The sequence below is a fragment of the Phyllostomus hastatus genome, unplaced genomic scaffold (assembly GCF_019186645.2).
Source record: "Phyllostomus hastatus isolate PE091 unplaced genomic scaffold, TTU_PhHast_1.1 phas_contig_210, whole genome shotgun sequence".
Taxonomy (NCBI): domain Eukaryota; kingdom Metazoa; phylum Chordata; class Mammalia; order Chiroptera; family Phyllostomidae; genus Phyllostomus; species Phyllostomus hastatus.
Window position 1 is genome coordinate 5,733,427 of NW_025333737.1, and position 23,847 is coordinate 5,757,273.

The following is a 23,847-nucleotide window of genomic DNA, read 5'->3' on the forward strand; positions in this document are numbered from 1 at the left end:
TGCCTATTTATTGGTCAAAATATTTTATGGAACCCAACCTGTCTGCAGTTCCTTAATACTGAATTTAGTCATTCCTTAATCCCTGATTACACCTCCCTGATAATAGGGATTTTCACAGATTTTAGCTAAAGTAAGCTATCATCAGATGGACAAAATCAGTCCACCTTCCTAATAATTAGCACTCAAAATTGAATTTAAAAACTTACAATATATTATATGTAATACAATGTATTGTAATATTTTTTCCTAGCCCTGGTTGGGTGGCTTGGTTGCAGGTTCAGTTCCCAGTCAGGGCACATACCTTGGTTGCCTGTTCCATCCATGTTGGGATGTGTATGGTTAGGCAACCTATCAGTGTTTTTTCCTCATATCAATGTTTTTCTTTCCCTCTTTGTCTGTCTGTCTGTCTCTCTCCCTTTCTCTCTCCCCCACTCCCCTCTCCCTTCCTCTCTCTTTGAAATCAATAAAACATATCCTCTGGTGAGGATTTAAAAAAATTTTAATTGTTCTCTAATATTTTTCATTGCAAATATTTAGTATAATATTTCTGGTATGAATTTCTCTAGGTAAATATGTCTATGTTAGGCTCCACTTACAAATTCATGGCTCATTTGACAATTAGTGATTGTAATATCAAAATATTGATTGATAGAGCACTGACTGAGTGGCTCAGTTGGTTGGAGTGTTGTCCCAAAATTCCAAGGTTGTGGGTTCAATCCTCATCAGGGCATGTATGAGAAGCAACCAAAGAATGCATAAATAAGTAGAACAACAAATTAATACTTCTTTTTCTCTCTCTCCCTCCCTCTCTTTAAAAATCAATCTTAAAAAAGAATTTGTTTTTAAAATTTAATTTAAAAAATAAAAATATTGACAAAAAATGTAGTAATCACAAGTTAAATGGTCATTTACTTAAAAGATCATAGCTGCTTTAGGTCAAGATAGAAATTCCATTTTTATTGAATAGTTTGCATGATATTTTGTTTTATTACTGATGAAATACAGAATGTTTTTATAGAAAAAGTGATTTATTCGTCATCATGTGTTAAAAACATTTTTTTTCTATAGATCCAGCATTTAGTTTAATGTTTGATGGCTGCTTTGAAGAAATTAATTTTAATACTCCTCCAGTGGTAAGTTTTGAATTTTGATAATCATAAATTATGTATCACACTTATATAAAAACCTGGTTTACTATGATAGTTATAATTTTAAAATGTGGGCACTAAGGATATGTTAAACTTTTTTGAGTTTTGGGAAACTTCTGGTTATTATATTTATTTTTTTTAAATAATTACCAACATTCAACTATCCAAATCTTTATTAGATTCTAATGTTCATTAAGTTTTTTATAATAAGAGTGCTTTATTGAGGTTAAATTTACATAGTTAAAATGCCCTTAAGTACACAATTTGGTAAGTATTAGCATATGTAAACCTTCATGTAACTATCACGCAGATCAAAATATAGAACATTTCCATTGCATCCAAAAGTTCCCATGAGCCTGTTTTAAAAAAAGTCAGCATTTCCCTCCTCACCAGAAGTAGTTGCTATTCTAATGTTTATTAACTTTAATAGTAGGTTTTTTTATTATGAAATTTCAAATAATGAGAAACATTATCCTTTTGTATCTGGTTTCTTTTACTTAACATTATGATTTTCACATTTATCCAGGCTATTCTATAAGTGGAATGTTGAGTCATCTGCATTATGTTATTTGTTTTAACTTTTAAAGAATCTGCCAAATAGATCTCCAGTGTATGAGAATTCAACTAATTTATATACAGTAAAATTCACCCACTTTCAGTGTATGGCTCAATGAATTTTGCCAAATGTAGATATAGAACATATCTATCAAGGACAGAATACTGTCACCCTGGCTGGTGTGGCTCAGTGGATTGAGTGCCCGCCTGCGAATCAAAGGGTCACCAGTTCAATTGCCAGTCCAGGGCACATGCCTGGGTTGCAGGCCAGGTCCCCAGTGAGGGCATGGAAGAGGTAGCCACACATTGATGTTTCTCTCCCTCCCTTCCCCTCTCTAAAATAAATAAATAAAATCTTAAAAAAAAAAAAAGAACAGAATACTATCATACCTCAGTACTCATTGGTCTCAGAACTTGTCAAACTCTATACTCATTGCATTTTGATGAGAAATAAATGATGTTTCAGCACTTGGCACCTGCTCAGGACTCATCACACTTGCTTGAGTCACGACGTGGAAAGAAGGGGAAGGGACTAGTTAAAGAACATGTGTGAATGACCCATGGACATGGACAACAGTGTGGGAGTTGACTGGGAGTCAGGTATGGGATGGGCAAAAGGGGAAAAATTGGGACAACTGTAACAGAATAACAAAAAAATCTTGAAAGAAAAAGAAAATGCTTCATCCTTTGGTATTCATCGGTTTCAGCATTTGTCATGAATTCTGGAAAGAATAAACAATGAGTACCGAGGTACCACTGAGGTATTTTCATTATCTCAGAAAGTTTCCTCATGACCCATTGTGTTTTTCTGTGTTCACTCATTTTGCCTATAGAATTTCATGTAAATAGAATCTTAGGTATTTTTTGTTTAGTTTTTTTTTAATTTATTGATTTTAGGGAGAGAAGGAGGGAGGAGGAAGGGAAGAGAAAGTGAGAGAAACATCAATTTGTTGTTCCATCTAATTATAGTGTCATTAGTGTATTCTTATGTGCCCTGACCTGGGATAGAACTCACAATCTTGGTGTATTGTGATGATGCTCTAACCAACTGAACTACCCTGCCAGGGCTTCTAGTTTCTTTCACAGAACATAATGCTTTTTCAGATTCATTCACATTACCTGTGCCAATAGTTCTTTCCTTCTGATTAATGTGCAGTATTCTATTGTATAGAAATACTTCACATACATGAATATGTGTTGTCATAGTCACCTGTTGATAGATATTTGAGTTGTTTTCAGGTAAACTACTACTAAGTAAAGCTGCTAAATACATATTCATGTAAGAGCTGAATAATTGCATTAAAGTCCTTGGGCATTTATTTCCATTTCTTTTCCTTAAATTCTTAAAAGGTGGAATTGTTGATCCAATTAACATAAGAGCCTAACAGACTGTTTTCTAATGATTTGCATTCCTACCAGCAATGTAAGGGGAATACAGTTGTTCTTCATATACTCAACAAAAGTTGGAATTATCTATGTTTTTTATATTATCCATATTAATAATTATATGTTGGTTTCTCATGCCTTTAATTTGCATTTCCTTAATGACGTGATGTTGAGCATCTTTTCATGTGTCCATTTGTCATTCGGGTTTCTTTGATAGAGTATCTGTTCAACTCTTTCCCATTTTTTAAGTCAGTTGTTTGTCTCATGGACTTTATATTCTGGACATAAGTTTGCATCGGATATTTGTTTTATAAACATTTCTCCTAGTTTGTGGCTTACTTTTTCTTTTTTTTTTTTAATTTTAAAGAGTGAAAAATCTTTAATTTTAATCAAGTCCAGTTTACCAAGCTATATTTTTTTTAATGATTCATGGGCTTTCTATCCTATTTGAGAAATCTTCACCACACCCAAGCTTACAAAGATTGAGTTTTAGAAGTTTTATCGTTTTGACGTGTAGCTCTTTGATCTGTTTAGAGGAAAATTGTGTTCAATGTGAGATCGAAGAGCCATTTGTTTTCCCAGTAGATCTGATTGTTTCGGCACTGTCTGTTGAAAAGACGACCTTTCTTCCAGTGTGTCATAATCAGTAGACTGTGTGTGAGTCCATTCCGCTCTCTGTATCCGTCTGGAAAGGTGGCGTTGTCTCGATTACAGTAGCTCTTCCGCAAATCTTGAAATCAAGAGGTATAAGTCCTCCAGCTTTATCCTTTTGCAAAAATTGTTTTGGCTATCATGTCATTAATTTCTCTGTTAATTTTAGAAATAGTTTGCCAATTTTTGTAGTTTATTTTGGTGTTTTGATGGGGATTGGCATTCAATTCATAGATTAATTTTAGGAGAACTTACAATTTTACACTATTGAATTTTCTGCTTCAAGAACAGTGTATTTTTTAGGAGACCAGTTTAATTATTTCAGCAATGTTTTATAATTTTCATTGTACACAACTTGTACATATTTTGTTAAATTTAGTTCTAAGTACTTAATGTTTTTTTGATGTTATTGTAAATTACATTTAAGATTTCAATTTCAGTTGTGTTTTGCTGGTATATAGAAATAAATTGAGATCAGGCTGGTCTGGCTCAGTGGATTGATAACTGGCCTGAAAACTGAAAGGTTACCAGTTCAATCCCACAGCCCAGATCCCCAGTTTGGGGCATGTGAGAGGCGACCAATGGATATATCTATTGCACATCAATGTTTCTCTCCCTCTCTTCCTCCGTTTCTCTCTCTCTATAAATAAATAAAATATCTTTTAAAATTTTAATAAAAAAGAAATAAATTGATTTTATAGCCTACTATCTTGCTAAAAACATATATTAGTTCTAGTAGTAAATTTCTTAGAATTTTAATATTGATTGTCATGACAACACTACTTTTTTATTTCTTTCAAATCTGTACCTTAATTTCTTAAAAAAAAAGATTTTATTTATTTATTTCTCGAGAGAGGGGAAGGGAAGAGAAAGAGAGGGAGAGAAACATCAGTGTGTGGTTGCCTCTCACACGGCCCCCACTGGGGACCTGGCCTGCAACCCAGGCATGTGCCCTTACTGGGAAACGAACCCGCAACCCTTTGGTTTGCAGGCTGGCACTCAATCCACTGAGCCACACCAGCTAGGGCTGTATCTTAATTTCTTTTTGCCATATTGCAGTGGTTAGTGCCAGGGTACCTTCAATACAGTTTGTAATAGAAGTTAGAGTGGACATCTCTGCCTTGTTCCTGATATTGGTTGTGTATTTTCATAGATGCTCTTTATCAGTTAGCTGGGAGTTTCTATCATGAGTAGTATTGAATTTTGTCAAATACTTTTCTCTGTCTTTTGATTCAGTCATGTGGTTTATCTTTTTAAATTCTACTATCATGGTGAATGACGCTGGTTGATTTTTGAATGTCAGACCAGTCTTGTATTCCTGGGATAGTATGGCCATGATGTGTTACTGACTTTATATATTTCTGGATTTCATTTGCTCATATTTTGTTATGGATTTTTGTGTCCACATACAGGAAGGATTTTTGTGTGTAGTTTTCAGGCCACATGAGATGGATTGGGACATATTTTTTGTAGTTTCCTTAGAGAAAAAATATGCATGTTCAGCATTTCATAGTGTATTTAGCATTAATATTGTACTAATTTACAGAGAATCTAAACACCTTGCAAAAGCATAAGTACATTTACCATCCTTCTTTTACAATTTGATTTTCAAGTGCTTTACATTTATATATATTATAAATTCCCAAATACAATTCTTAGTTTTATTGTTTTAGCAAGTCATATGTGTAATTTAAAGAAACTACAGGGGTAAAAAGTCAACTTTTATGTTTACCCATACACTATAATTTCTGGTGTTCTTCATGTCTTCCCGAAGACCCAAGTTTTCTGTAGTTTTCTCTTCCGATATAAGCACTTTATTAGCAACTCTTATAGAGCAGGTCTGTTGGCATTAGATTATATTAGGTTTCATTTAGCTGAAAATGTCTTTATTTTTAACTCATTCTTAAAGGATATTTTCCCTAGCTGTAGAAATCTGGGTTCTTCGTTTTCCCATGGGTCCTTGAAAGGTGTCATTCCATTATCTTCTGTCATCATTGTTTCTGGTTATAAGCCAGTAATGTGTTCTTTCTTTTTTTTTCGGGGGATGTGGTGGCTCATATGTCATTTTTTTCTGGATGCCTTTAACTTTACTTTTCATATTACCTTTTATGTACCTACATTTTATATTTTTCATGTTTTTTCTGCTTGTGGTTCTTAGATATCAATAATCCTTAAATATATGTTGTTACTCTTACTAGGGATATTTAGATTTATTTTTTCAAATTTATTTTATGCCCATTTTGACCCTTTTTTCATCCTGAGAATTTGATTACGGGTATTAGACGTTTTACATCTTCTCACAGGTCACTGAGGCGTGCTCTTATCTCCTCCCCAGTTTTTCTGATTGCACTTCTGATGTGATCATTTGTGTTGATCTGTCTTCAAGTTTATACATACTTCTTTCCCTGCCACTTCCATTCTTCCATGAGGCCCATCCAGTAAAATTTTTATTCTGATGTTGTGGTTTTTGGTTGTATAATTTCTATTTGCTTCTTCTTTATAGTTGTGTTTTTCTCTGAGATTTCCTATTTGTTCTTTATGACCATGTTTTCCTTCACATAGTTTTACTAGCTGTTTTGTTTAAAAATATTTTGTATTCATTGATTTCAGATAAAAAGAGAAAGGTCAGGGAGAAGAGAGAGATCGATTTGTTGTTCGACTTATTTATGCGTTCATTGGTAGTCCTTGTATGTGCTCTGACTGGGGATTGAACCCTCAGACCTGGTGTATGTGGAAGGATGCTCTAACCAACTGAACTACCTGGCCAGGGCTACTACTAGCTGTCGTAAAAGGGAGTGAAGGATTCACTAGGACCATTTCTTTTCTCCAAGTGTTGATTTCCCTTTGGTTTTCTTTTGCCTTTGATTACTCTCTTGTGTCTTCAGGTCGTTAGGTTTTTTGAGTTGATTATAGAGTTTATGGTTATTATCAATAATAGGGTTTGTCTGATAGTAGCTACTCCCTTGATATTGAAAGCAGAATTCCATGTTTGTGGGAAGCAAAAGTCCCAGAAGTTTCCAGGCATAATGTGTGTGTATATACTGTGTATGTGTGTGTGTGTGTGTGTGTGTGTGTGTGTGTATATATATATATATATATAATGTGTGCCAAAGGTTTCACAGCAGAACATTTTTTAATTGTCTTATTTACTATAAAGTAAATGCTAGTAGTCTTATAAAATCTGTGAAATGTAAATACAGTTTTATTTGTTTTAGCTTTTCAAGGCAAAAAGCTTTCCAGAAACAATGATGGGAAAATAATTGTATATGTTTTGTAAAAAAATATTAAAACAATATTAATGTAACACTAAATGAAAAATTTTACTTAGTCCATTTACCCCCAACAAATCACTTGTTTTTCAATTTTTTGTTTCTATTTCTTGTTTATCTACTCACATGCTTTTATTACTGTATTGATATAGTTCTCCAATTCTGGTTTTAAAAATTATATAACACCATTTTCAGTATTATTACAGTATTTATAGTGATAATTTTAATGGTTATAAAATATTCCGTCAAGGTGTACCATTATTTAATCCTAAGGGATATTCCCAAGGTTTAATAAAACTGTCTCTAGGGTTCAGATTAGAGAATCTCCATAAAAGTTGCCTTGCTGTTTTAGATACATACAATTAATAAAATAAGTATATTGCTTTTTAATATTTTTCTTTATATTTTTGCAGCTCAGTTTCATTCTCAGTAAATGCTTAAGATGTGAATTTTAGCAAATTTTTGTATGCATGTATTATTGCTGTATTTCTATTAACGCTACAATTGACCATGTTTCTTTCCTCTCCCTCTTTTTTTCTCAGCTAAATGTTGCCAGCTATCTACAGATGATCTGCTTAACTGAGAATTTTAGAACTGATGTGAAAGACTTTGTAACATTGTTAACTGCAAACACATGTGATATTAGGAAAAGCATTCTTTACTTACAATTTTGGATTAAAAGTGGAGGTGGATTCTTAGAAGAAAGGCCATTATCCCTTTGTCGTAAGTTGATCTGTTACAACAGATTTTTCTGTAAGGGGACCCTATATTAAAATATATACTATCTCAAAGTACTTAAAAGATTATAAAAATTTTTGAGCATCCAGGTGTCACATTAATCTTAAAAATAAACACACATATGTTGATTTTGTTGTTGAAAAGTTTTATAAACATTAAGTGTAGGTTAATAGAATTAAAGTGAACCTAGAACAAATTGTTACTTATACATTTATAAATATATAGTTTCTTATAAACAAATAGAATTCTATTATTTAGCAACTTCCTTTTATCACTCTTTAAAAACATTGGTGATTTTTCCATATATAAATGATTTTTATATGATTGCATTGTAAGGTCCCTTTTAGGTTCCTCAGTAGTTTATAATTCTGTTTTTCCTAAGAACCTTATCATTTCAGAAATGCTTTGTCGTATGATTGATCTTCAGTCATCATTACCTAATTCAAGTCACGGACATTTATTGAGGACTTTCTCTATGCCAGGTCCTGTGTTTACATAAATAAGACATGGTTCCTTCCCTGAAGAAGTTCTAGTTTGTGGTTTCCATGCTCCATTGTCACAGTTCTATAGGTACAGATCCTGCTCGGGGAAATACACAAATATTTAAACACAATCAAGGTGAAGTTCTGTAGTATTAATCCCATATCAGTTTTTTCTTTGATTAGTTCAAAATTTTAATATATTCTTTTTCAATGTAGACTAACATGTAATTCAATATAAGCTGTAGCTTTCACTATTTCTTGGAAGAAAATGTTAAAAATAAGACAGGAGCCCTGGCTGGTGTGGCTCAGTGGTTTGGGTGTTGTCCTATAAACCAGAAAGTCACTTGTTTGATTCCCAGTCAGTGCACATGCCTGGGTTGCGGGCCAGGTCCCTAGTTGGGGGTGTGCAAGAGGCAACTGATTGATATTTCTCTCCCTTTCTTCCTCCCTCCCTCCTTCCCTCCTACTCTCTCTAAAAGTAAATAAAATATTTAAAAATACATTAACTAAAAAAAATTTAAAAAATGACCTGAAAAAATAACATGAAAAATAACCTGTTATAGTTAATAACTATCACCATGCTATTGGATATAAAACACTATATACTAAGACTTTAGAAGACACAAATATGTATGGCATTATTTTTTCTTGATGACCTTTTATGTTTCGTTTCTTTCTATAAAAAAAAGAAACACTCATTGGGAATTCAAACAGTACAAAAATATGTAAAGTGAAAAATAAAGGATCTTTCTCACTTCTTAAATGTAGCCACTGTTAGACCTTTTTACATATACAAATTTTGCTGCCTATTTAGCAAAATTAACCAATACTATATATATTGTTAGACTACACAATTGATTCACTCAAAAATTTATTGTCACTACTTACAGTTCTACCACACTCTTTCACAGCTGCATGCTATTCCATAATTGATTGGATATAAGAATTTAATTAACCATCTATTTGGAGACACTTAAGTTATCTTCAGTTTGTCATTAAAGCATGCAGTGAATATCTTTATACATATACCCTTGAGCACGTCTGTGAGGACTTCTGCTGGAGGGAATTCTAGGAGTGGGGCCAACGACTCTACATTTTACATTCGTGCAAGTCTGTGTTCCCACAAAGAGTATATGATGGCTCTTTTATGTGTGCGTTGGACAAACTAGATTATCAGTCACTTTAATTTGACAATTTAAAAGGTGAAAAAATGAACATCTTAATTTACATTTCCATGATCACTAGGCAAGTTGCATGGGGTTTTTTTAGATATTTGTATTTCCTCTGTGATTTGTCTGCTTGTAGTGCTTGAACAAATTGTTACTTATACATTTATAAACATAGAGGCTCCCTGCTTTACTAAGTGTTCTAAACCATTGGAAGCCTTGAATTCTTGCACTTTTTTCTGTTGGATTATTTTGTAAACCTATCACCACCACCTCACTTAACCTCTGTATGCTAGAGATGATGTTTGTATTGTGTGCTTATGAATTAAGTACGTAAGTGGGGAAAAACAAAATGGGGGTACAGGATCAAAAGATGCCCAAGGATCTTAGTGTTTAAATAAGTGTTTGTTACAGTTTCTTAAAAATATGATTAGCTAAGATTTTCTTTTATTAACTTTGAAGGAGGAAACAGCAAAAATGTACAATTGAATTGCTCTGAAGATGGCCCTGATTCCAAAAATAACCCTAAAAATACAAAAAGGAATCCTAGAGACCTTCCCAAATGTGACACTGGCTGTGTTGATACCTTGTTTGGCCTTAAGAATATTTTTTCTCCATCTGAAGACTTATTTTCATTTTTAAAGGTATTTACAATGTCTAGTTTGGAATGCTAAATTTATATTCATTCTCATCTTCTCAACACTCCTGTCTTTTGAGTCTTGAGGTTAACTTAAATGTGCTCATAATTGTTACAGGCTTCTGGTTACTGATTTCAACGCATTTGTCCTGTGACAGATGATGCACAGGCATTGCTCTAAGTGCCTGTAATAGTATTGAGACTAGAATTTAGAAATATTTCAGATTAAAAATTTCAGAGAAGTATTTTTAAAATAAATGAGCTTCTAATTATTAAATTGGGGTATATACTGAATGTAGAGAATTTAATTCTTCAAATTAACAGTCTAAAGTAATATTTTACATTTATAATACTGTTTTGATTGCTTAAGGGATTGACTAGATTGATAAATTATGAGTGGTAGTGACTTCTTACTTAGAATATGGATGACACTATTCCTGTGGATAGAAAAATGCTTAAACTATGCATCATAACATTTCTTCACTCAAAATTGTTTTTCAGCACAAAATCAAAACAAAAGAAGAATGGCATAAGCTCATCCAGCTTCTTACAGAATTCCAAATGCAGAGTGTAGATTTTTTATATAGTAATCTTGAGTTCATTCTTCCACTACCTGTTGACATCATTCCAGAAACAGAAAAGCTTTGTGGTTCATCAGTAAGCGTGGACACCAGTGTAACAACAAAACATATGAACTGCCTTACCAGGAAACAGGCTGGAGAAAAGCCATTGAAAAAGTCACAAAAAAAGAAACGTAAGAAAAAGATGGTAATTCTTGATGATAGTGACTTATTTGACACCAAATCGGACTTTTCTGAATTTCTTTGCCTACACCCTGCATCTTCTTCCTCAAATTCAGAAGAAAGCAAAACCAAAGAAAGCAATTCAGAGACAAAGGAACTAAACAAATGTTTAGAGTCTAATATTGAATCTATTCCTTGTCCTCCTAAAACACCAGCAGAAAAAAAATGCTCTGCCCTTGTTTCTGACTGTTTAAATTCTCTTACTGAGTTCATGGATAACATGTCCTTCTTAGATGCCCTTTTAACTGATGGAGGGGAACGGAAGGAACTTGGTAAAAATGACTTTAGTTGGACAAATGGAAAGGTTAAAAGTGGACTTTGTGATGAGTTTAGTCTTGAAAGCAGTGATGTGTGGACTTCTCAAAGCTCTGGAGAATTAAAGGCAGCTGTGGAAGCTCTCAGTTTCACTAAGTGTTCTTCTACTATCTCAAAAGCGTTGGAAACCTCCTTGAGTTCTTGCAAGAAATTAGGCAAAGATCCAACGAAAGACCTTACTTTTTATGTTTCACAAAAACGCAACGATGTGTACTTTAGTCATTCAGCTGCTAATTTAGAGTAAGTCTTACTTTTTATTTACTTTTTAATATTTTAATAATAAATGGTAATGGGAAAATTATTAGGTTCTTCTTACTAATTTTTAAATGCTGGGCTTTTATTGATATTAATAATGTAGCTTCTAATGAGACAGTTAAGGAGACCATCCTGAATGCTAGGAAGAAAAAATAATGAGGGATTAGGATGGGTTAGATTTGAGACTCTCATATTTATTTTTATTATTTCTTTACCTTCGCCCAAGGACATGCTTTTTGATTTTGGGGGAGGAGGGCGGGAGAGAGAGAAACGTTGGTCTGCTGCCTCATGCATGCCCCTGTCAGGGGCTGAACCTGCAACCGAGGCGTGTGCCTGACGAGGAATTGAACCTGCCGCCTTTCGGTTTGCAGGACAGGGCTTCTCTCACCTGAGCTGTACTGGCCAGGGCTGGGAGGCTCTTGAATGACAGGGAAAGGGATTTGGATTTGCTGAGGCAGATAGCAAGTAGCCATTAGAGATGCTTCAGTATGGAAGTTGTTGATGGGTTGAAAACGATGCAGGGAAATTAATCTGGAATCCATTTGATCCAGTCTAGATAAGAAGCAGGGAAAAGGAGACCAGAAGCTGATTGGATTTGGGATTGTTACTTTTTTTTTTTATCAGGCATTAAAAATAAAAAGTAACGCATTACTTTTAATTTACAGCTGTGCTCGGAAGAGGATAGCAGTCATTAAAAGTGTATTTGCTGGCCGATCTCTTCTGAACCTGGGGATTAGACAAGCTAGTATAATTGAATACTTGCCAACTCTTCGAAACATTTGTAGGTCTGAGAAGCTAAAAGAACAAGGAAAAAGTAAAAGAAGGTAAAGTCTCTATAAATTTTTAGTTAGCTATTTCAAGATGAATATTCTCATCTGATGGAAATATCAATATTAAATTGTTTTGCCTTGTAATTTTGACAGGTTCCTGCACTATCTTGAAGGAATTCACCTTAACATTTCAAAAGAGACTGTGAATACTTTGGCAGCGGGCTTCCCTTAATATTCTACATTAACAGTGCCTTGTACAGATTACTATGTGGTCGTTAATATACATTTTTATACTGGTTTTCCTGGAAGTTTATATCTCTTAATGTACATTTAAAACAGACTATTTGTATATATTAGTGTGCAGATATTTAAAATGAAAACATTTGAGTTACAAATTGTATTTATGATGTGGTGTATTCTTTTTAAATTTTTTTTTGTACTATCTGATTTAGCTTTGTTGGGAGTATTTTTGTATGTGAGTGAGTGGTTCCTAGGAGGTAGAGTTCACTAAGATACTTCTGAAGATGTTTTACTGCTAAACTAATCCATAATTTTTCCCTTTCCTGGTATCTTTAATCCCCCACTTTCTAGCCAAGTGTTAGTGCTCTCTTGAGTTGTAAATATGAATCTCCTAGGTGATTTTTTTATTCTAAAATAAGAATCTTTTAAACAAATCGGTATAATCCAGAATACAAAATTGCATATATAATGCATACAAAAAATTCCTAAGAAAGAAATTATGCTTCATTTTTCAAAAAAGATATATCTTCCCTGGCAAGTGTGGCTCAGTGGATTGAGCACAGGTGTGACCCGAAAGATCCCAGGTTCGGTTCCAGGTCAGGGCACATGCCTGGGTTGTGGGCAAGGTCCCCAATTGGGAGTGTGCAAGAGGCAACCATTTGATGTTTCTCTCCTTCCCCTTCTCTCTCCCTTTCCCTCTTTAGTTTCTAAAAATAAACAAATAAAATCTTTTAAAAAAGGAAATCTGTTTGAAGATTTTACCTTTAAAAAATCTTCCTGATAATTTTATTTTGGTAAAATAAAATAATTTGGTACTCCTCCATCATATTTTACCATTAAAACTGAATATTGACAAAGTGAAATCAAGATTATGAATTATAGTTTTCATAAATTTTTTAGCAATCATACATGCATGTATTTTGTATATTTTGTCAATTGAAATCACTTACCTTGTACATTTTTCTTGTATTTTTATACCATTGATGTTTTATTTCATAAAGATAATGATGTTAATATATCTACTTCGGACAAGTACTTAATGTTATTCATTAAAACTGTAACAAAGAAGGAGTCTACTACAGGATTTCGTTATAATAGCCATTTTGTCTTAAGGTTACATTTTGGAGAAAATGTGTATTTTTAATTGCAAGATTTTAAAATACCACATTTCACTTAAAAGCATTTTTACAATTACATAATCAAGTGTACCTGAAAAAAATCTATTTATATTTGCTTAATATTCAGTCATATTATCTGGTGAATTACATTTTTACCTCAAAGGGTAAGGATCTTAATTTTGTATAGTTGAAAAATATCTACACATACGTGCTTAAAATGTGTATGAAGATACGTTTTTTCTTATTTAACTCACTTTTTCTTGTATTGATAGTATATTGATTGATTATAAATCAATATACTATCAATATCAATCAATATACTATAATTGAAAGCTAAAGCTAAAAGGCTTTATCCAATATGGATATAGGAATTCCAGATGTAATCATCTGGGTAAATATTGTATGAGTTTTGATATAGGCTAAAACTTACACAGGTTTTTCCTAAGGCATTTTTTTAAAGTATATGGATTTATTTTTTTCTACTGAATACAAGAGTTCACTACCCATAGAGCACTTACTTATTAATTTGGTCTTCTATTATTAGGAAATTCTGATAATTCTCAATAGTTGAGGAACCAAAGTAAAATAACTCCATAGAACTTTTAACTTTTTGTTTTTTTAGGTTTAACATAATTTGGGGAAGATTTTTTTCTCAATTCTTAAAGGTGATAAATTCCTGGTAGTTTTAGTTCTTTTTTTGTGGTAAGATAAGCAAATTTTGATGACTTTTCAATAATTAGCCTCCTAGCTTATAAATGTCTAATACAGTCACTGTTACTTATAGCTATTTCCAGAAGTAGGTAGGAGGTAGAATACCATGTGACTGGCCTGAACAACTGGATGGTTGGTGAGGCTATTTACCAAAGTACAAAACAGTAGTTAATGAGGTGATTTGGAAGAAGGAGAATGATTTCAGACATGTAAAGTATGAACATCTGCATATCTACATTTCCAAGGTGGAGATATGCATAAAACCACATCCGTGTGTGGAACTGTAGAGGTTTACATGTGCATGGCAACAAAAAATAAGTGCTACTTTCCTCAAAAGATGGTCTGTCAAGTACGAGTTCAAAGGAATATAATGAGCCTGTTAGACAAGCCTGGTTTATTCTAGGCGTGACGGACTGAGTTTATGAAAATCACCTTTTGGAGGCAGTGCATCAAACCACATTCTACTTACAGAATAAGAAGAGGATTCCACAAGTTGTGTTATCAGTTTAGCTTGTTCCCAGGATGAGCACCATCCAGAAAAACTCATTATTCCCTACTTCAGCGAAGTCAGTACAGATGGTATTTGCTTTTACGGGAAGATAACTTTTTTGTTTTGACTGGTTAGGAGGTATCTTACTGTTCAAGACTTAAACCTAAAAGGTATTGAATCTCATAAGATATTTACGTATTTGGCCTTGCCTTATTGTGTAAACCATTTAACAACCACAAGTCTGACTTTAAATACGCTCAAACATGTTTTATTCTCCATTAACATGGATGTCAAAACAGTTGGTTTTTACAGCTTTAAAGCTAATAAATATAACATTAGAACAGATTATATATTAATCATCAGAATTTTAAGGTTCAGGGGCAAATACTACTAATTCATAGAAGGCAACAGCTTGCAGTAATGAGTCATACAGCTCTTCTATCCTGTAGTGCTCCGTAGACGAGAACATCTGCCGGTAGTGGACTATCTTGTCTGACGGGAAGAACACCCGGGGCTCTTCCTTCAGCACAGAGTCCAAGAGGAACTGCTTCACTAGCTCTTTTCCACTAGTCCGCGTGTCACCGATCATCAGTTCAAAGTGCTTCCCCACTGCACTGCGGTTCATGCTCAGGACCTGATGCTGGCCGCCCTGGGCAAAAGTTGTGTTCAATAGGGCATACAGCATGGCTTCCATGATATGCAAATGTAACAGTACAGGAAACAGGGTTGAGTTTTGAATTGAAAGTCCTGTTTTTTCCAGAACATAGAAGTCAGCTTTAGGAATCTTTGAAATGACCGAAGAAATCTTTAAAAAACAAAGTGAGTAGAAATAACTCATTAAGTTTTATTATTTAGGTCCCCTCTCTGTCCCACTTCTATTTTATTTATTTATTTATTTAAATTTAATCTTTATTGTATTTTCCTATATTACCTTAGTCCCCTTATATCCCTCCACCACTCTATTTTAAAAATAAAATTTTAGAACTTACATAACTTATATAACTTACAGAACTTATACTACTATTGACAATTTTGAAGTAACTGAAAACATTTATGGGGGAGTCAGGACAGCCACATTCTGGCTGTGGTTCTATCAGACACAAGATGAGCTAAGGCAAACCTTAACTTCTAAAATCTATGTTGACTTTAAAATTAGACAAGTCAAAACTTTATTAGCCTTTCAAGAACTTCTACAGTAGAGCATAGGGTTAGAATTATTCGCCCAAAATCAATCACTTCTACAATGGACTGATCACACTACGAGCTTGATCAGACCGGTTTTCGCAGGTATCAACATGATAATCACTGCCCACCTCCCAAGTTTCAAAGACTCCAGACAACAAATAATAGCATTTATAAAATAAACTTAATGAATATAGTGATGAAATTCTATAATATTTGGAATAGTATACTTTACCATTGTGTTTTTTAGTATCTGCTTTTTGCTATATAGGTATTTCTTGAAATAAATGATTCCATTTTTAAAAACTCATTGGTGATGGGAAACATAATTGGAATGGGTGAGTGATAAAGACCAAAACAAAATCCCTTCTTCCTGTTTTATTACATTCCTTTTAGGAGCAGTAGATTCAACTATACAAGGATCTTTAGCAGGTAGGGATTTGAATGCGTAACTGCCTTACCTCTTCTAAATAGACAGATGATATGTATGTTCCTTTCATCAACTGGAAGGATTCACTTTGCTGCCAGTCCAGCACTGCCAGTTTACGATCAAGGTGAGCCCAGGCAATTCTTCGAGTACCAAAAACAATGGATACGATACTATTTATTGCCTGAAACAAAAAGGCTGGCTTAATTACAAGTGTAAACATTTAACATACAAAATTTAAACTTCAAAATAAGAAAGCCAAATTAGTTTATGTAACAAATGGATTCACAGCTTATGAATTGAGAATTGTTAAAGAAATGTAGGAGTACGTATAAAAGGTAGGCAATAGCCGTCAGTTCTCAGCACCTAGCTCAAAGTGGGCATTCAAATGTTGCTGAGGACTGTGCCACACACTGGGCAACCCAGGAACATAGCCATACATTGTAAGAAATGCCACAACCCAACACTCGTGCCGTAGAGGAAAAAAAAAGTGGTCAGGGAAGACTTACTGGAGGACTAGGAGACTGAGTAAAACAGTGAACAGAAAGTCCCTTCACCCAGATGTCTGCATAGTCTGACGCCTTGCACTCAGGCAGTGAACTAAAGAGTGCACATGGGAAAAGGGCAAAGGGGTCCCCACATTTCTGCAAACAGTGACTTGCAATCTACATTTCAGAAACATCATGTACAGCTATGTGGAAGACGGACCAGAGTAGCCTAGGCTAGAGGTAGGGATTTGTGTTGGCTTCCCTGTTTTATGACAAAATATTAAGAATCTAAGACAGTGAGGACAAGAAACAGGTCAGCAATAATGGGAGTAGAGTTCCTGTGTGAGACGATCAAAATGCCTAGGATAACTCCAGTTTCACTTCAGTGACTGTCTGGCATCATTAATCAAGATCACAGGAGGCAGGTCAGCTTGAGAAGGTTGGGGAGACAAGGTTTTTAGTGTATGGAGTTCAGGTTGCCTTCTAAGGGCAGACTTGTAATAGATAACTGGACATATGGATTTAGCTCTGGGCCATGGCTGCAGACAGAGTACTGTGGCATCACCTCACTCCACTGTGGCTCATTAGTTTTGAACTAATGAACAAGTAAATTAACATGCTCTATAGATACAGAGGCAGAGAAGCAGGAACATTTCATGACTGTGTACTCCTCCCTTTTACTGCTCAGGAATGGATAAGCATCCACTAAAGGTAGAATAGTTTGGCTGCCCATCTACAAAATACAGGCCGCCTTTGGTTCTCAAGCTTTTGTGTGCATAAGAATTACTGAACCAAGTTGCCCACAGTACTTCATGGGCAACAGAATTATTCCAAGGGCTTTCTTTACTGCATGGTTTTCTCTGTACAAACCGACTTTAGAACCTAGCCCTCTAAATGCTGCTTGACGCTTATGCAATTCCATGATAATCTGGGTATAAGCAATAGTTTTTGCGATAAATTTGAATGAAAATCTAAGCCCTGAAGAAGTTGGTTCAATTATGTTCCAGACGAACTGCAGTGGTTCTGTCAGGAGTCCGTGGATAGCGAGGGCGAACCCTGCAAGTCTTCTGAAAGTGTCTGCAGCATTCTAGTTATAGCTCTGTTTTTGTTTTTGTTTTTTTTTTCCTGAAAAGATCCAATGCTTTCATCGTGTTTCAAAAACTATCTGTAATCCTCCCCAAAACTGAGAATACTGGTCCACAAAAATTGTGCTTATTGTTATAGGATAAGAATATTTTATCAATTAAGTTTACATATGTTACATAATATGTAATTATATCTCAATAAAGCTGGGGGGAAATATTTTATCAAGTATCGCAACACAGAACCTAAGTTCCTCCAAGGTTTAACATTTGATGTACCAAGTAATTCTAATACTTATTTTTAAGACAACACTGAAAAAGATTTGCTTTTCGAATGCTTTGTAACACGGTAAGGGGGAAAGAAAACTTTAAATCCTTCTGGAAAGACTGGTATAATGTCCTAAAACCACTCATTGGCCACAGCCTACCTCTGCGTCTTAATTTCTCATTGCTCCCAACATGACTGTCCGCCGCAGCCTGATCACCCCTCAACATTCCTTTTCAATAAATCTTGCACAGACCTGCTTCTCTGCATCAGTTTTCTCTTCCTAGAATGCCCTCCTCTCCCAGCTAGCCCATTTTCTCCCTCAGAGATCCAGGGTGAGTTTTTTCAGTAAACTTTCCCCAACAGTCACATTCCACAGTTCTCTGAGTTGCCAATTTACTATCTGTACATTTCATTCTTTGTTATTGATCAACTACTACTTTGTACATAATAAGTTATCTATTAACATGTGTATGTCTGGTCCCACCAACTCAACTAAAGCTGCCTGAAGAATCCTGTCTTGGTGCCCAGAATAGCACTTTGCCAAGTATGTTCTCAAATATTTAGGCAGTATAACATGTTAGAAAAAGGGTATATACCTTAAGTCTCTCTCTTTCTATCTCTGGTTTGATAAGCTTTTTCAATAGCCGGTTTTCCTGTGATTTTCTTTTTTTCGCTCCAGTCTCGGGACAAAGGATGGAGTTACAAACTTGGACGGCAGTTTTATACTGGAACAAGGGCACATTCGTTAAACTCTCCAAATTCTGAAATGGCCCGTACTTTTCTCTGTGCTCTACAATATTGATGGACTTTCTTCCACGAAGCAATTTGAAAGCTTCAAGTTCTTTATTAGATGCTGTATTCAACACATGCAAGATGGAAGCCTGCTGTTCCGAAGAGAAGAGCTTGTCAAGTGCATTTGCAGACTCCTTTGTATTTTTGTCACACAAGGCAATGTTGGGAATAATTTTCTTGGGCACAGTGGATTTTTCCCGACAGGAATTATGTAGGGCCTGGAACAAGGATGACCTTAATGATACCGGAAAAAATCTCCACTTTCCTAAAAGGAAAATATAGCAAAATGTAAGCTGGGATGCTTCCTTAGTGCTAGTTGCAGCTAGACCAGAACCTTTGCAGAGTGACATAGACTCTCCCACAATTCATGAACTAGTAGACCATGTTAAGTTCTACTGAAGAATCATTAAAGTTGTTTTAAAAGCATATCTCTATATAACTAGATAATAGGGGGTTTTGTTTTTTATTCACAAGAGATGTCTTCTAATTTCTGTGGGTATGTCCTAAGTTTTACTATATAGAAATGATACTTTATGAGGGGGGACACCCCCCAAAAAACAGAATTATCTTCTGGTGGGCGGGCCCCTTGTGATGCAGGCTTCCCCAGCTAGGTGAATGTTCTAGGAACCTATCTGTATCTGTACAACCTGGTGGTGTGAAGGGCTGTGTTCAGCTGCAGTGAATTTTTTTTGAAAACTAACGAGTTTGCCCATTTCATGATGGGTGATTTACAAGCGCACCTGCCTGCACCCTCACACTGCACTGAGTGTTCAGCAGTTTTTGACCAAAAATGGCTTGACCTCATTACCCTGCCCTCGCTATTTACCCTATCTCACCCCAAGCAACTTTTTTTTTGCTGCCCCAGATGAAAAATAATCCTGAGGGAAACATTTTTGCTCAAGTTAAAGAGGTGAAACAAGAAACAGCAGAAACACTTAAAAGGCATCAAATCTACAAGTTCAAAAACTGTTTTTGAACAGTGGGGGGAAAAAAGTCTCAATAGGTGTATTGCATCAAATGGAGAGTCCCTTGAAGGTAACTGAAGTTTAAACATGTAAGAATAAATGCACAAGTTTTTATAAATAAATTATGTGTTTTTTGGGAGGTACCCCCTCATGTGCCCACCAAGAAGCATGGATTTAAAATAACAATTTCTCGTGTAATATAAATTTTTCTAGTAGCCACAGTAATAAAATGAAAAGAAACAAACAAAAAACAATTTTGCCCCAGCCTGGTAGTTCAGTTGCCAGAGAAGTCGCCCATACTCCAAGGTTGCAGTTTGATGCAGGGTCAGGGCATGTGGAAGAATCAACCAATAAATGCAAAAATACGTGGAACAACAAATCGATGTTTCTCTGTATCCTTTCTCTAAGAAAATCAGTAAATAAAAAAAAATACTTTCAACTACATAACATTCTTGGCATTTTTAACTTTATAGGGAGCTTTGTAATTAATATCTCTTGAGAAAATTTATTTTCGCCTGTTTCTTACCCGGTGGAATCAAACACAACTAAATTTTATAAGTTTATTATAAATGTTTTAGCTGAGTGGTAAATTTAAGAGCAGTTTTTCTTTCTCCTGTACACTTTTCAAGATTTCTAACACGACTATTTCTGCAAGCAGAGGGAAACCTATAAAAGAAACAACTTTGTAAAAGCAGTGGGAAGCCCCTCTGACAACGCGGCCAGGGGTAAGCAAGCGGCCGTTGGAAGCTGAACCCTCCGCCCGCCGCCCAGCCCCGGACGCAGCCGCTAGCAGACCCTTAGTGCAGAGGAGCACCCTCTCTCCAGGCTGGGGGGCCGGACCGTCAGCTCAGCTGGGACCCCTAGAGGGAGACCTGGACATGGGGCCTGAGAGAGGAAACACTCCAGGACCAAGGCAGACGGGAAATTAACCCAGTATTCCAGGCACCCTACCTCCAGCCACGAGAACCCTAGAGACGTTCATTTTCCAAGTCAAATTAGCTAGGTCCCCCCAGTCGCAGCTTCCCCCACTGACTTCCGGTTCCTGCGTGCTTCGCCCACAAGTACCCGGCCTTTCGGCGGAAAGACTCCTGCCCAAGCGGCGTTCCGAGGGTTCTCGTGGTGCGTACCCCTGAGCGCCCGGCGGGCCGCGGCTGCGTGCGGGCATCAGGACCCGCGCCAGCTGAGCCTCTGTGCGGGAATCCCGCGTCTGGGTCCGGAGACTCGTTCCACTGCCCCGGGGAAACGTTCTCGCCCAGACAGAGGCTGAGCCGAATCTCAGGGATTTTACCCTGTAGTTAGCAAGGTTCCTCCTTCGAGGAGACTCCCTGGATCTATTCAAGACACAAAGATTGATGAGCTCCTATTTGGGTCCTGTCTGGGGCGCACAGAGCTGAGTTTGGTGGGGAAGCTTAGACATGTAACGAATAATCGTAATACCAGTTAGAATGAAATAACCGGGAGAGATGCCAGGTGCGTCAGGAGCTCAGCAGTGAAACGGCGTGCAGCCAGAGGGTTAGAGAAAGGCGAAAATAGGAGAAGGTGGCGATGGTACTGGACCTTGACAGTCGGAGCATTGTTCCGTTAGGAAGGGGACGGCAGAGGTGAGGCCTGCGCCAAATTTCATTTGGCCTTGAATGCAGGATGGACCGCCACCAGGTGGCCGGAAGCTTCTGAGGTTTTTGTGGAGACTGGCTGGAGGTATGTTTCTAGAAAACTGGCCCTACAGAGAAGTGTGGGCCTGGATCAGAGATGAAGAGGCTGGGAGCAAGGAGAGGAGCTGGGAAGCCCGTGTACCTTACCAAGCGACCCTAGGGAACTGAACTTGGGAGGTGTACGGGTAATAGAAAAAATCTTTCTAGAAAATGGAGACATTTTAGCTAGTTTTGTGAAAAACAGGGAAGTCAGGAGGAAGGTGGCTTTTGGACGGAAAGATGGTGAGTTTGTGTTTTTATGAGATGGCAATGCCTGGTATTATATTGTCCAGGAGGCAGTGGAGATTTAAGGGATTGTAAATATTCATAAGAATTACTTGTGGGAAATCTATGAATCCAGCCAATTTTGGAGAACTGCTGAATCTAACAAGAAATAAAGCCAACTTTTGGTGCAAATCCTCCAAATCAATAGAAAACAATTTTCTTCCTTTTAACTTCAGGGTTTATACCACTCAATGAGGTGTTATGAGTTAAACTGTATTCCTCAAAAAAGATATGCGGAAGTCCTAGTCCTCTGTACCTAAGAATATGACCTCCTTTGAAAATAAGGTCATTGCAGGTATAATTAGTTAAAATGAAAAATGAGGTCACACCAGAGTGGGGGTGTGGGGCTGGCTAACTCATTATGACTGGTGTCCCTCTAAGAATGCCCTGTGGAGATGGAGGCAGAGAGTGAAGTGATGCACCTACAGACCAAGGAAGGCCAAGGGTCTCAAGCTAGGTGGGAGGCCTGGAACAGACTCAGTCTCAGAAGGGACCAGCCCTACTGACACCTTGACTTCATATTTCCAACCACCAGAACCGTGAGAAAATAAATTTCTATTATTTCAATCCACCAAGGTTGTTGCAATTTGTTATAGCAGCCCCAGGAAACAAATACAGGAGGCCATAAGGAGCCCTGGTGATTGATGCTTTCAGAGATGGTAGGGCCCAGCCAATCACCTGCTGCCTGCACAGCCTTAGACAGTTCCTCATCCTCATGGAGCCTCAGCTTCCTCATTTGTGAAATGGAGATAATGGTACTTGCCTCACATTTCTGTTAAGAGTATTTCTTGTTAGGAACTGGATGCAGAGAACCCAGCCTGTAGTAAGGGTTCAATAAATGTTGCTTCCTCCTGAAAGCATTACGTTTTTTGGGAGCCAATGATTCATGAGTTTGAGGGGAAACCCCCTCATTCCTCAGAGCACTCATTCATTCAGACTTTGACCAGCGGCTGGAAGGTGTAGGGAAAGAAGCACCCACTGTGCATGACTCAGTGTAAGTCAGAATCAGTGCATGGAAAACGAAAGTCGTCATCTTCCCCAGATATCAGCTCCTTCTCACTTCCCTGGTTTTCTTGCCCAGATGCAGATGTCCTTGGGTCCTCCCACTCCTTTTGTCATTAAGTCCAGTTGTGTTTTTCAAAGTTTTTTGGCATGACATAGGACACATAGATGTACATGTGAAACAGTGGCTTCATTGAAAAACACGTCTTTACATGTGATGCACCTTGCTATTTTATGTTTTCTGATTTAAAAAAAACCCCACAGATCCGTTTTTGAACCTGCAAGACGCCAGGTGGAGGTGTCCAGTAGACAGAGGTGTATGTCCAAAGCTAAGGGAGACCACTGTGCTGGGGTATAATTTGGACGCCATCAGCACACAGAGATGGCATTTTTGTCCCATGGAAATGCATGGAGTGACCCACGGAGAGGGCTAGTATGAAAAGAGCACAGTGAGTGAAGGAGAGAACTCAGAGCAGTGGGATTGGGGGTGAGTAGAGGATTCTGATTTCACACTGTCCACCTCTTGTGCTTGGTACCTGCTGGTCCTTTACTCTCAGATGCTCTCTCCCCAAAATGGTATGAATTCTGATCACCTTTTAAGTGCCAGCAAGGTACCCCCTGTCCGGCCCTAAGAAGCCTCCCTGACTCCAAAGCCAGAAGCTTCCCCCCTTTCTCGAAAACACTTCACTCCCATCTCCCTCATAATAATATTGTTTGGAACTATAGGGTTTTTTGTTTTGTTTTGCTTTGTTTACATGTCTTTGTTTCCTTACTTGACTCTGCACATTTTTCCCAAGGTGCTTTGGTAGTTACAGACTAAAATATACAAAAAATCCATTCCTGGTGTCTCCACATCCCTCCTGCAGACAGAGGAGCTCAGTGGTTGTGCCCCAACTCTGGAACCGGTCTATCCTGTGTTTTAATCCCATGC

The 23,847-nt window shown here is 36.7% G+C and overlaps 2 protein-coding genes across 3 annotated transcripts in view; one reads left to right on the plus strand and one right to left on the minus strand.

Moving 5' to 3' along the window:
* Positions 1–13,106, plus strand: part of ATAD5 (ATPase family AAA domain containing 5) — a 49,937-nt gene extending 36,831 nt beyond the window's left edge. The window contains exons 18-23 of the mRNA XM_045837605.1: positions 1,069–1,133; positions 7,552–7,732; positions 9,858–10,039; positions 10,534–11,390; positions 12,071–12,229; positions 12,329–13,106. Of these exons, the coding sequence (XP_045693561.1) occupies positions 1,069–1,133; positions 7,552–7,732; positions 9,858–10,039; positions 10,534–11,390; positions 12,071–12,229; positions 12,329–12,407 (1,523 nt within the window). The 3' untranslated portion in view covers positions 12,408–13,106. The remainder of the gene's footprint in view (positions 1–1,068; positions 1,134–7,551; positions 7,733–9,857; positions 10,040–10,533; positions 11,391–12,070; positions 12,230–12,328) is intronic.
* A 1,880-nt stretch (positions 13,107–14,986) lies between these two features.
* Positions 14,987–21,624, minus strand: TEFM (transcription elongation factor, mitochondrial). Of its 2 annotated transcripts, none has more exons than XM_045837071.1 (4): positions 21,496–21,624; positions 18,778–19,238; positions 16,378–16,527; positions 14,987–15,539 (listed from the first exon to the last, which is right to left on the minus strand). In XM_045837071.1, exons 1-4 carry the CDS (start codon positions 21,560–21,562, stop codon positions 15,102–15,104), a joined length of 1,116 nt encoding a protein of 371 aa, XP_045693027.1. In that variant the 5' UTR covers positions 21,563–21,624; the 3' UTR covers positions 14,987–15,101. The 2 variants fall into 2 exon arrangements, with proteins under 2 accessions (XP_045693027.1, XP_045693028.1); XM_045837072.1 differs by lacking the exon at positions 21,496–21,624 and adding an exon at positions 20,890–20,962.
* Positions 21,625–23,847: the final 2,223 nt, after the last annotated feature.

Coding starts and splice junctions, on each gene's coding strand:
- TEFM (XM_045837071.1), bottom strand. CDS start 21,562: ATGAAATTTGGCGCAGGCCTCACCTCTGCCGTCCCCTTCCTAACGGAA. Junction 19,239..21,495: donor ACAATGCTCCGACTGTCAAG/GTCCAGTACCAT, acceptor TTTTCCTTTTAG/GAAAGTGGAGATTTTTTCCG. Junction 15,540..16,377: donor CATCTGTCTATTTAGAAGAG/GTAAGGCAGTTA, acceptor TGTTTTTTAAAG/ATTTCTTCGGTCATTTCAAA.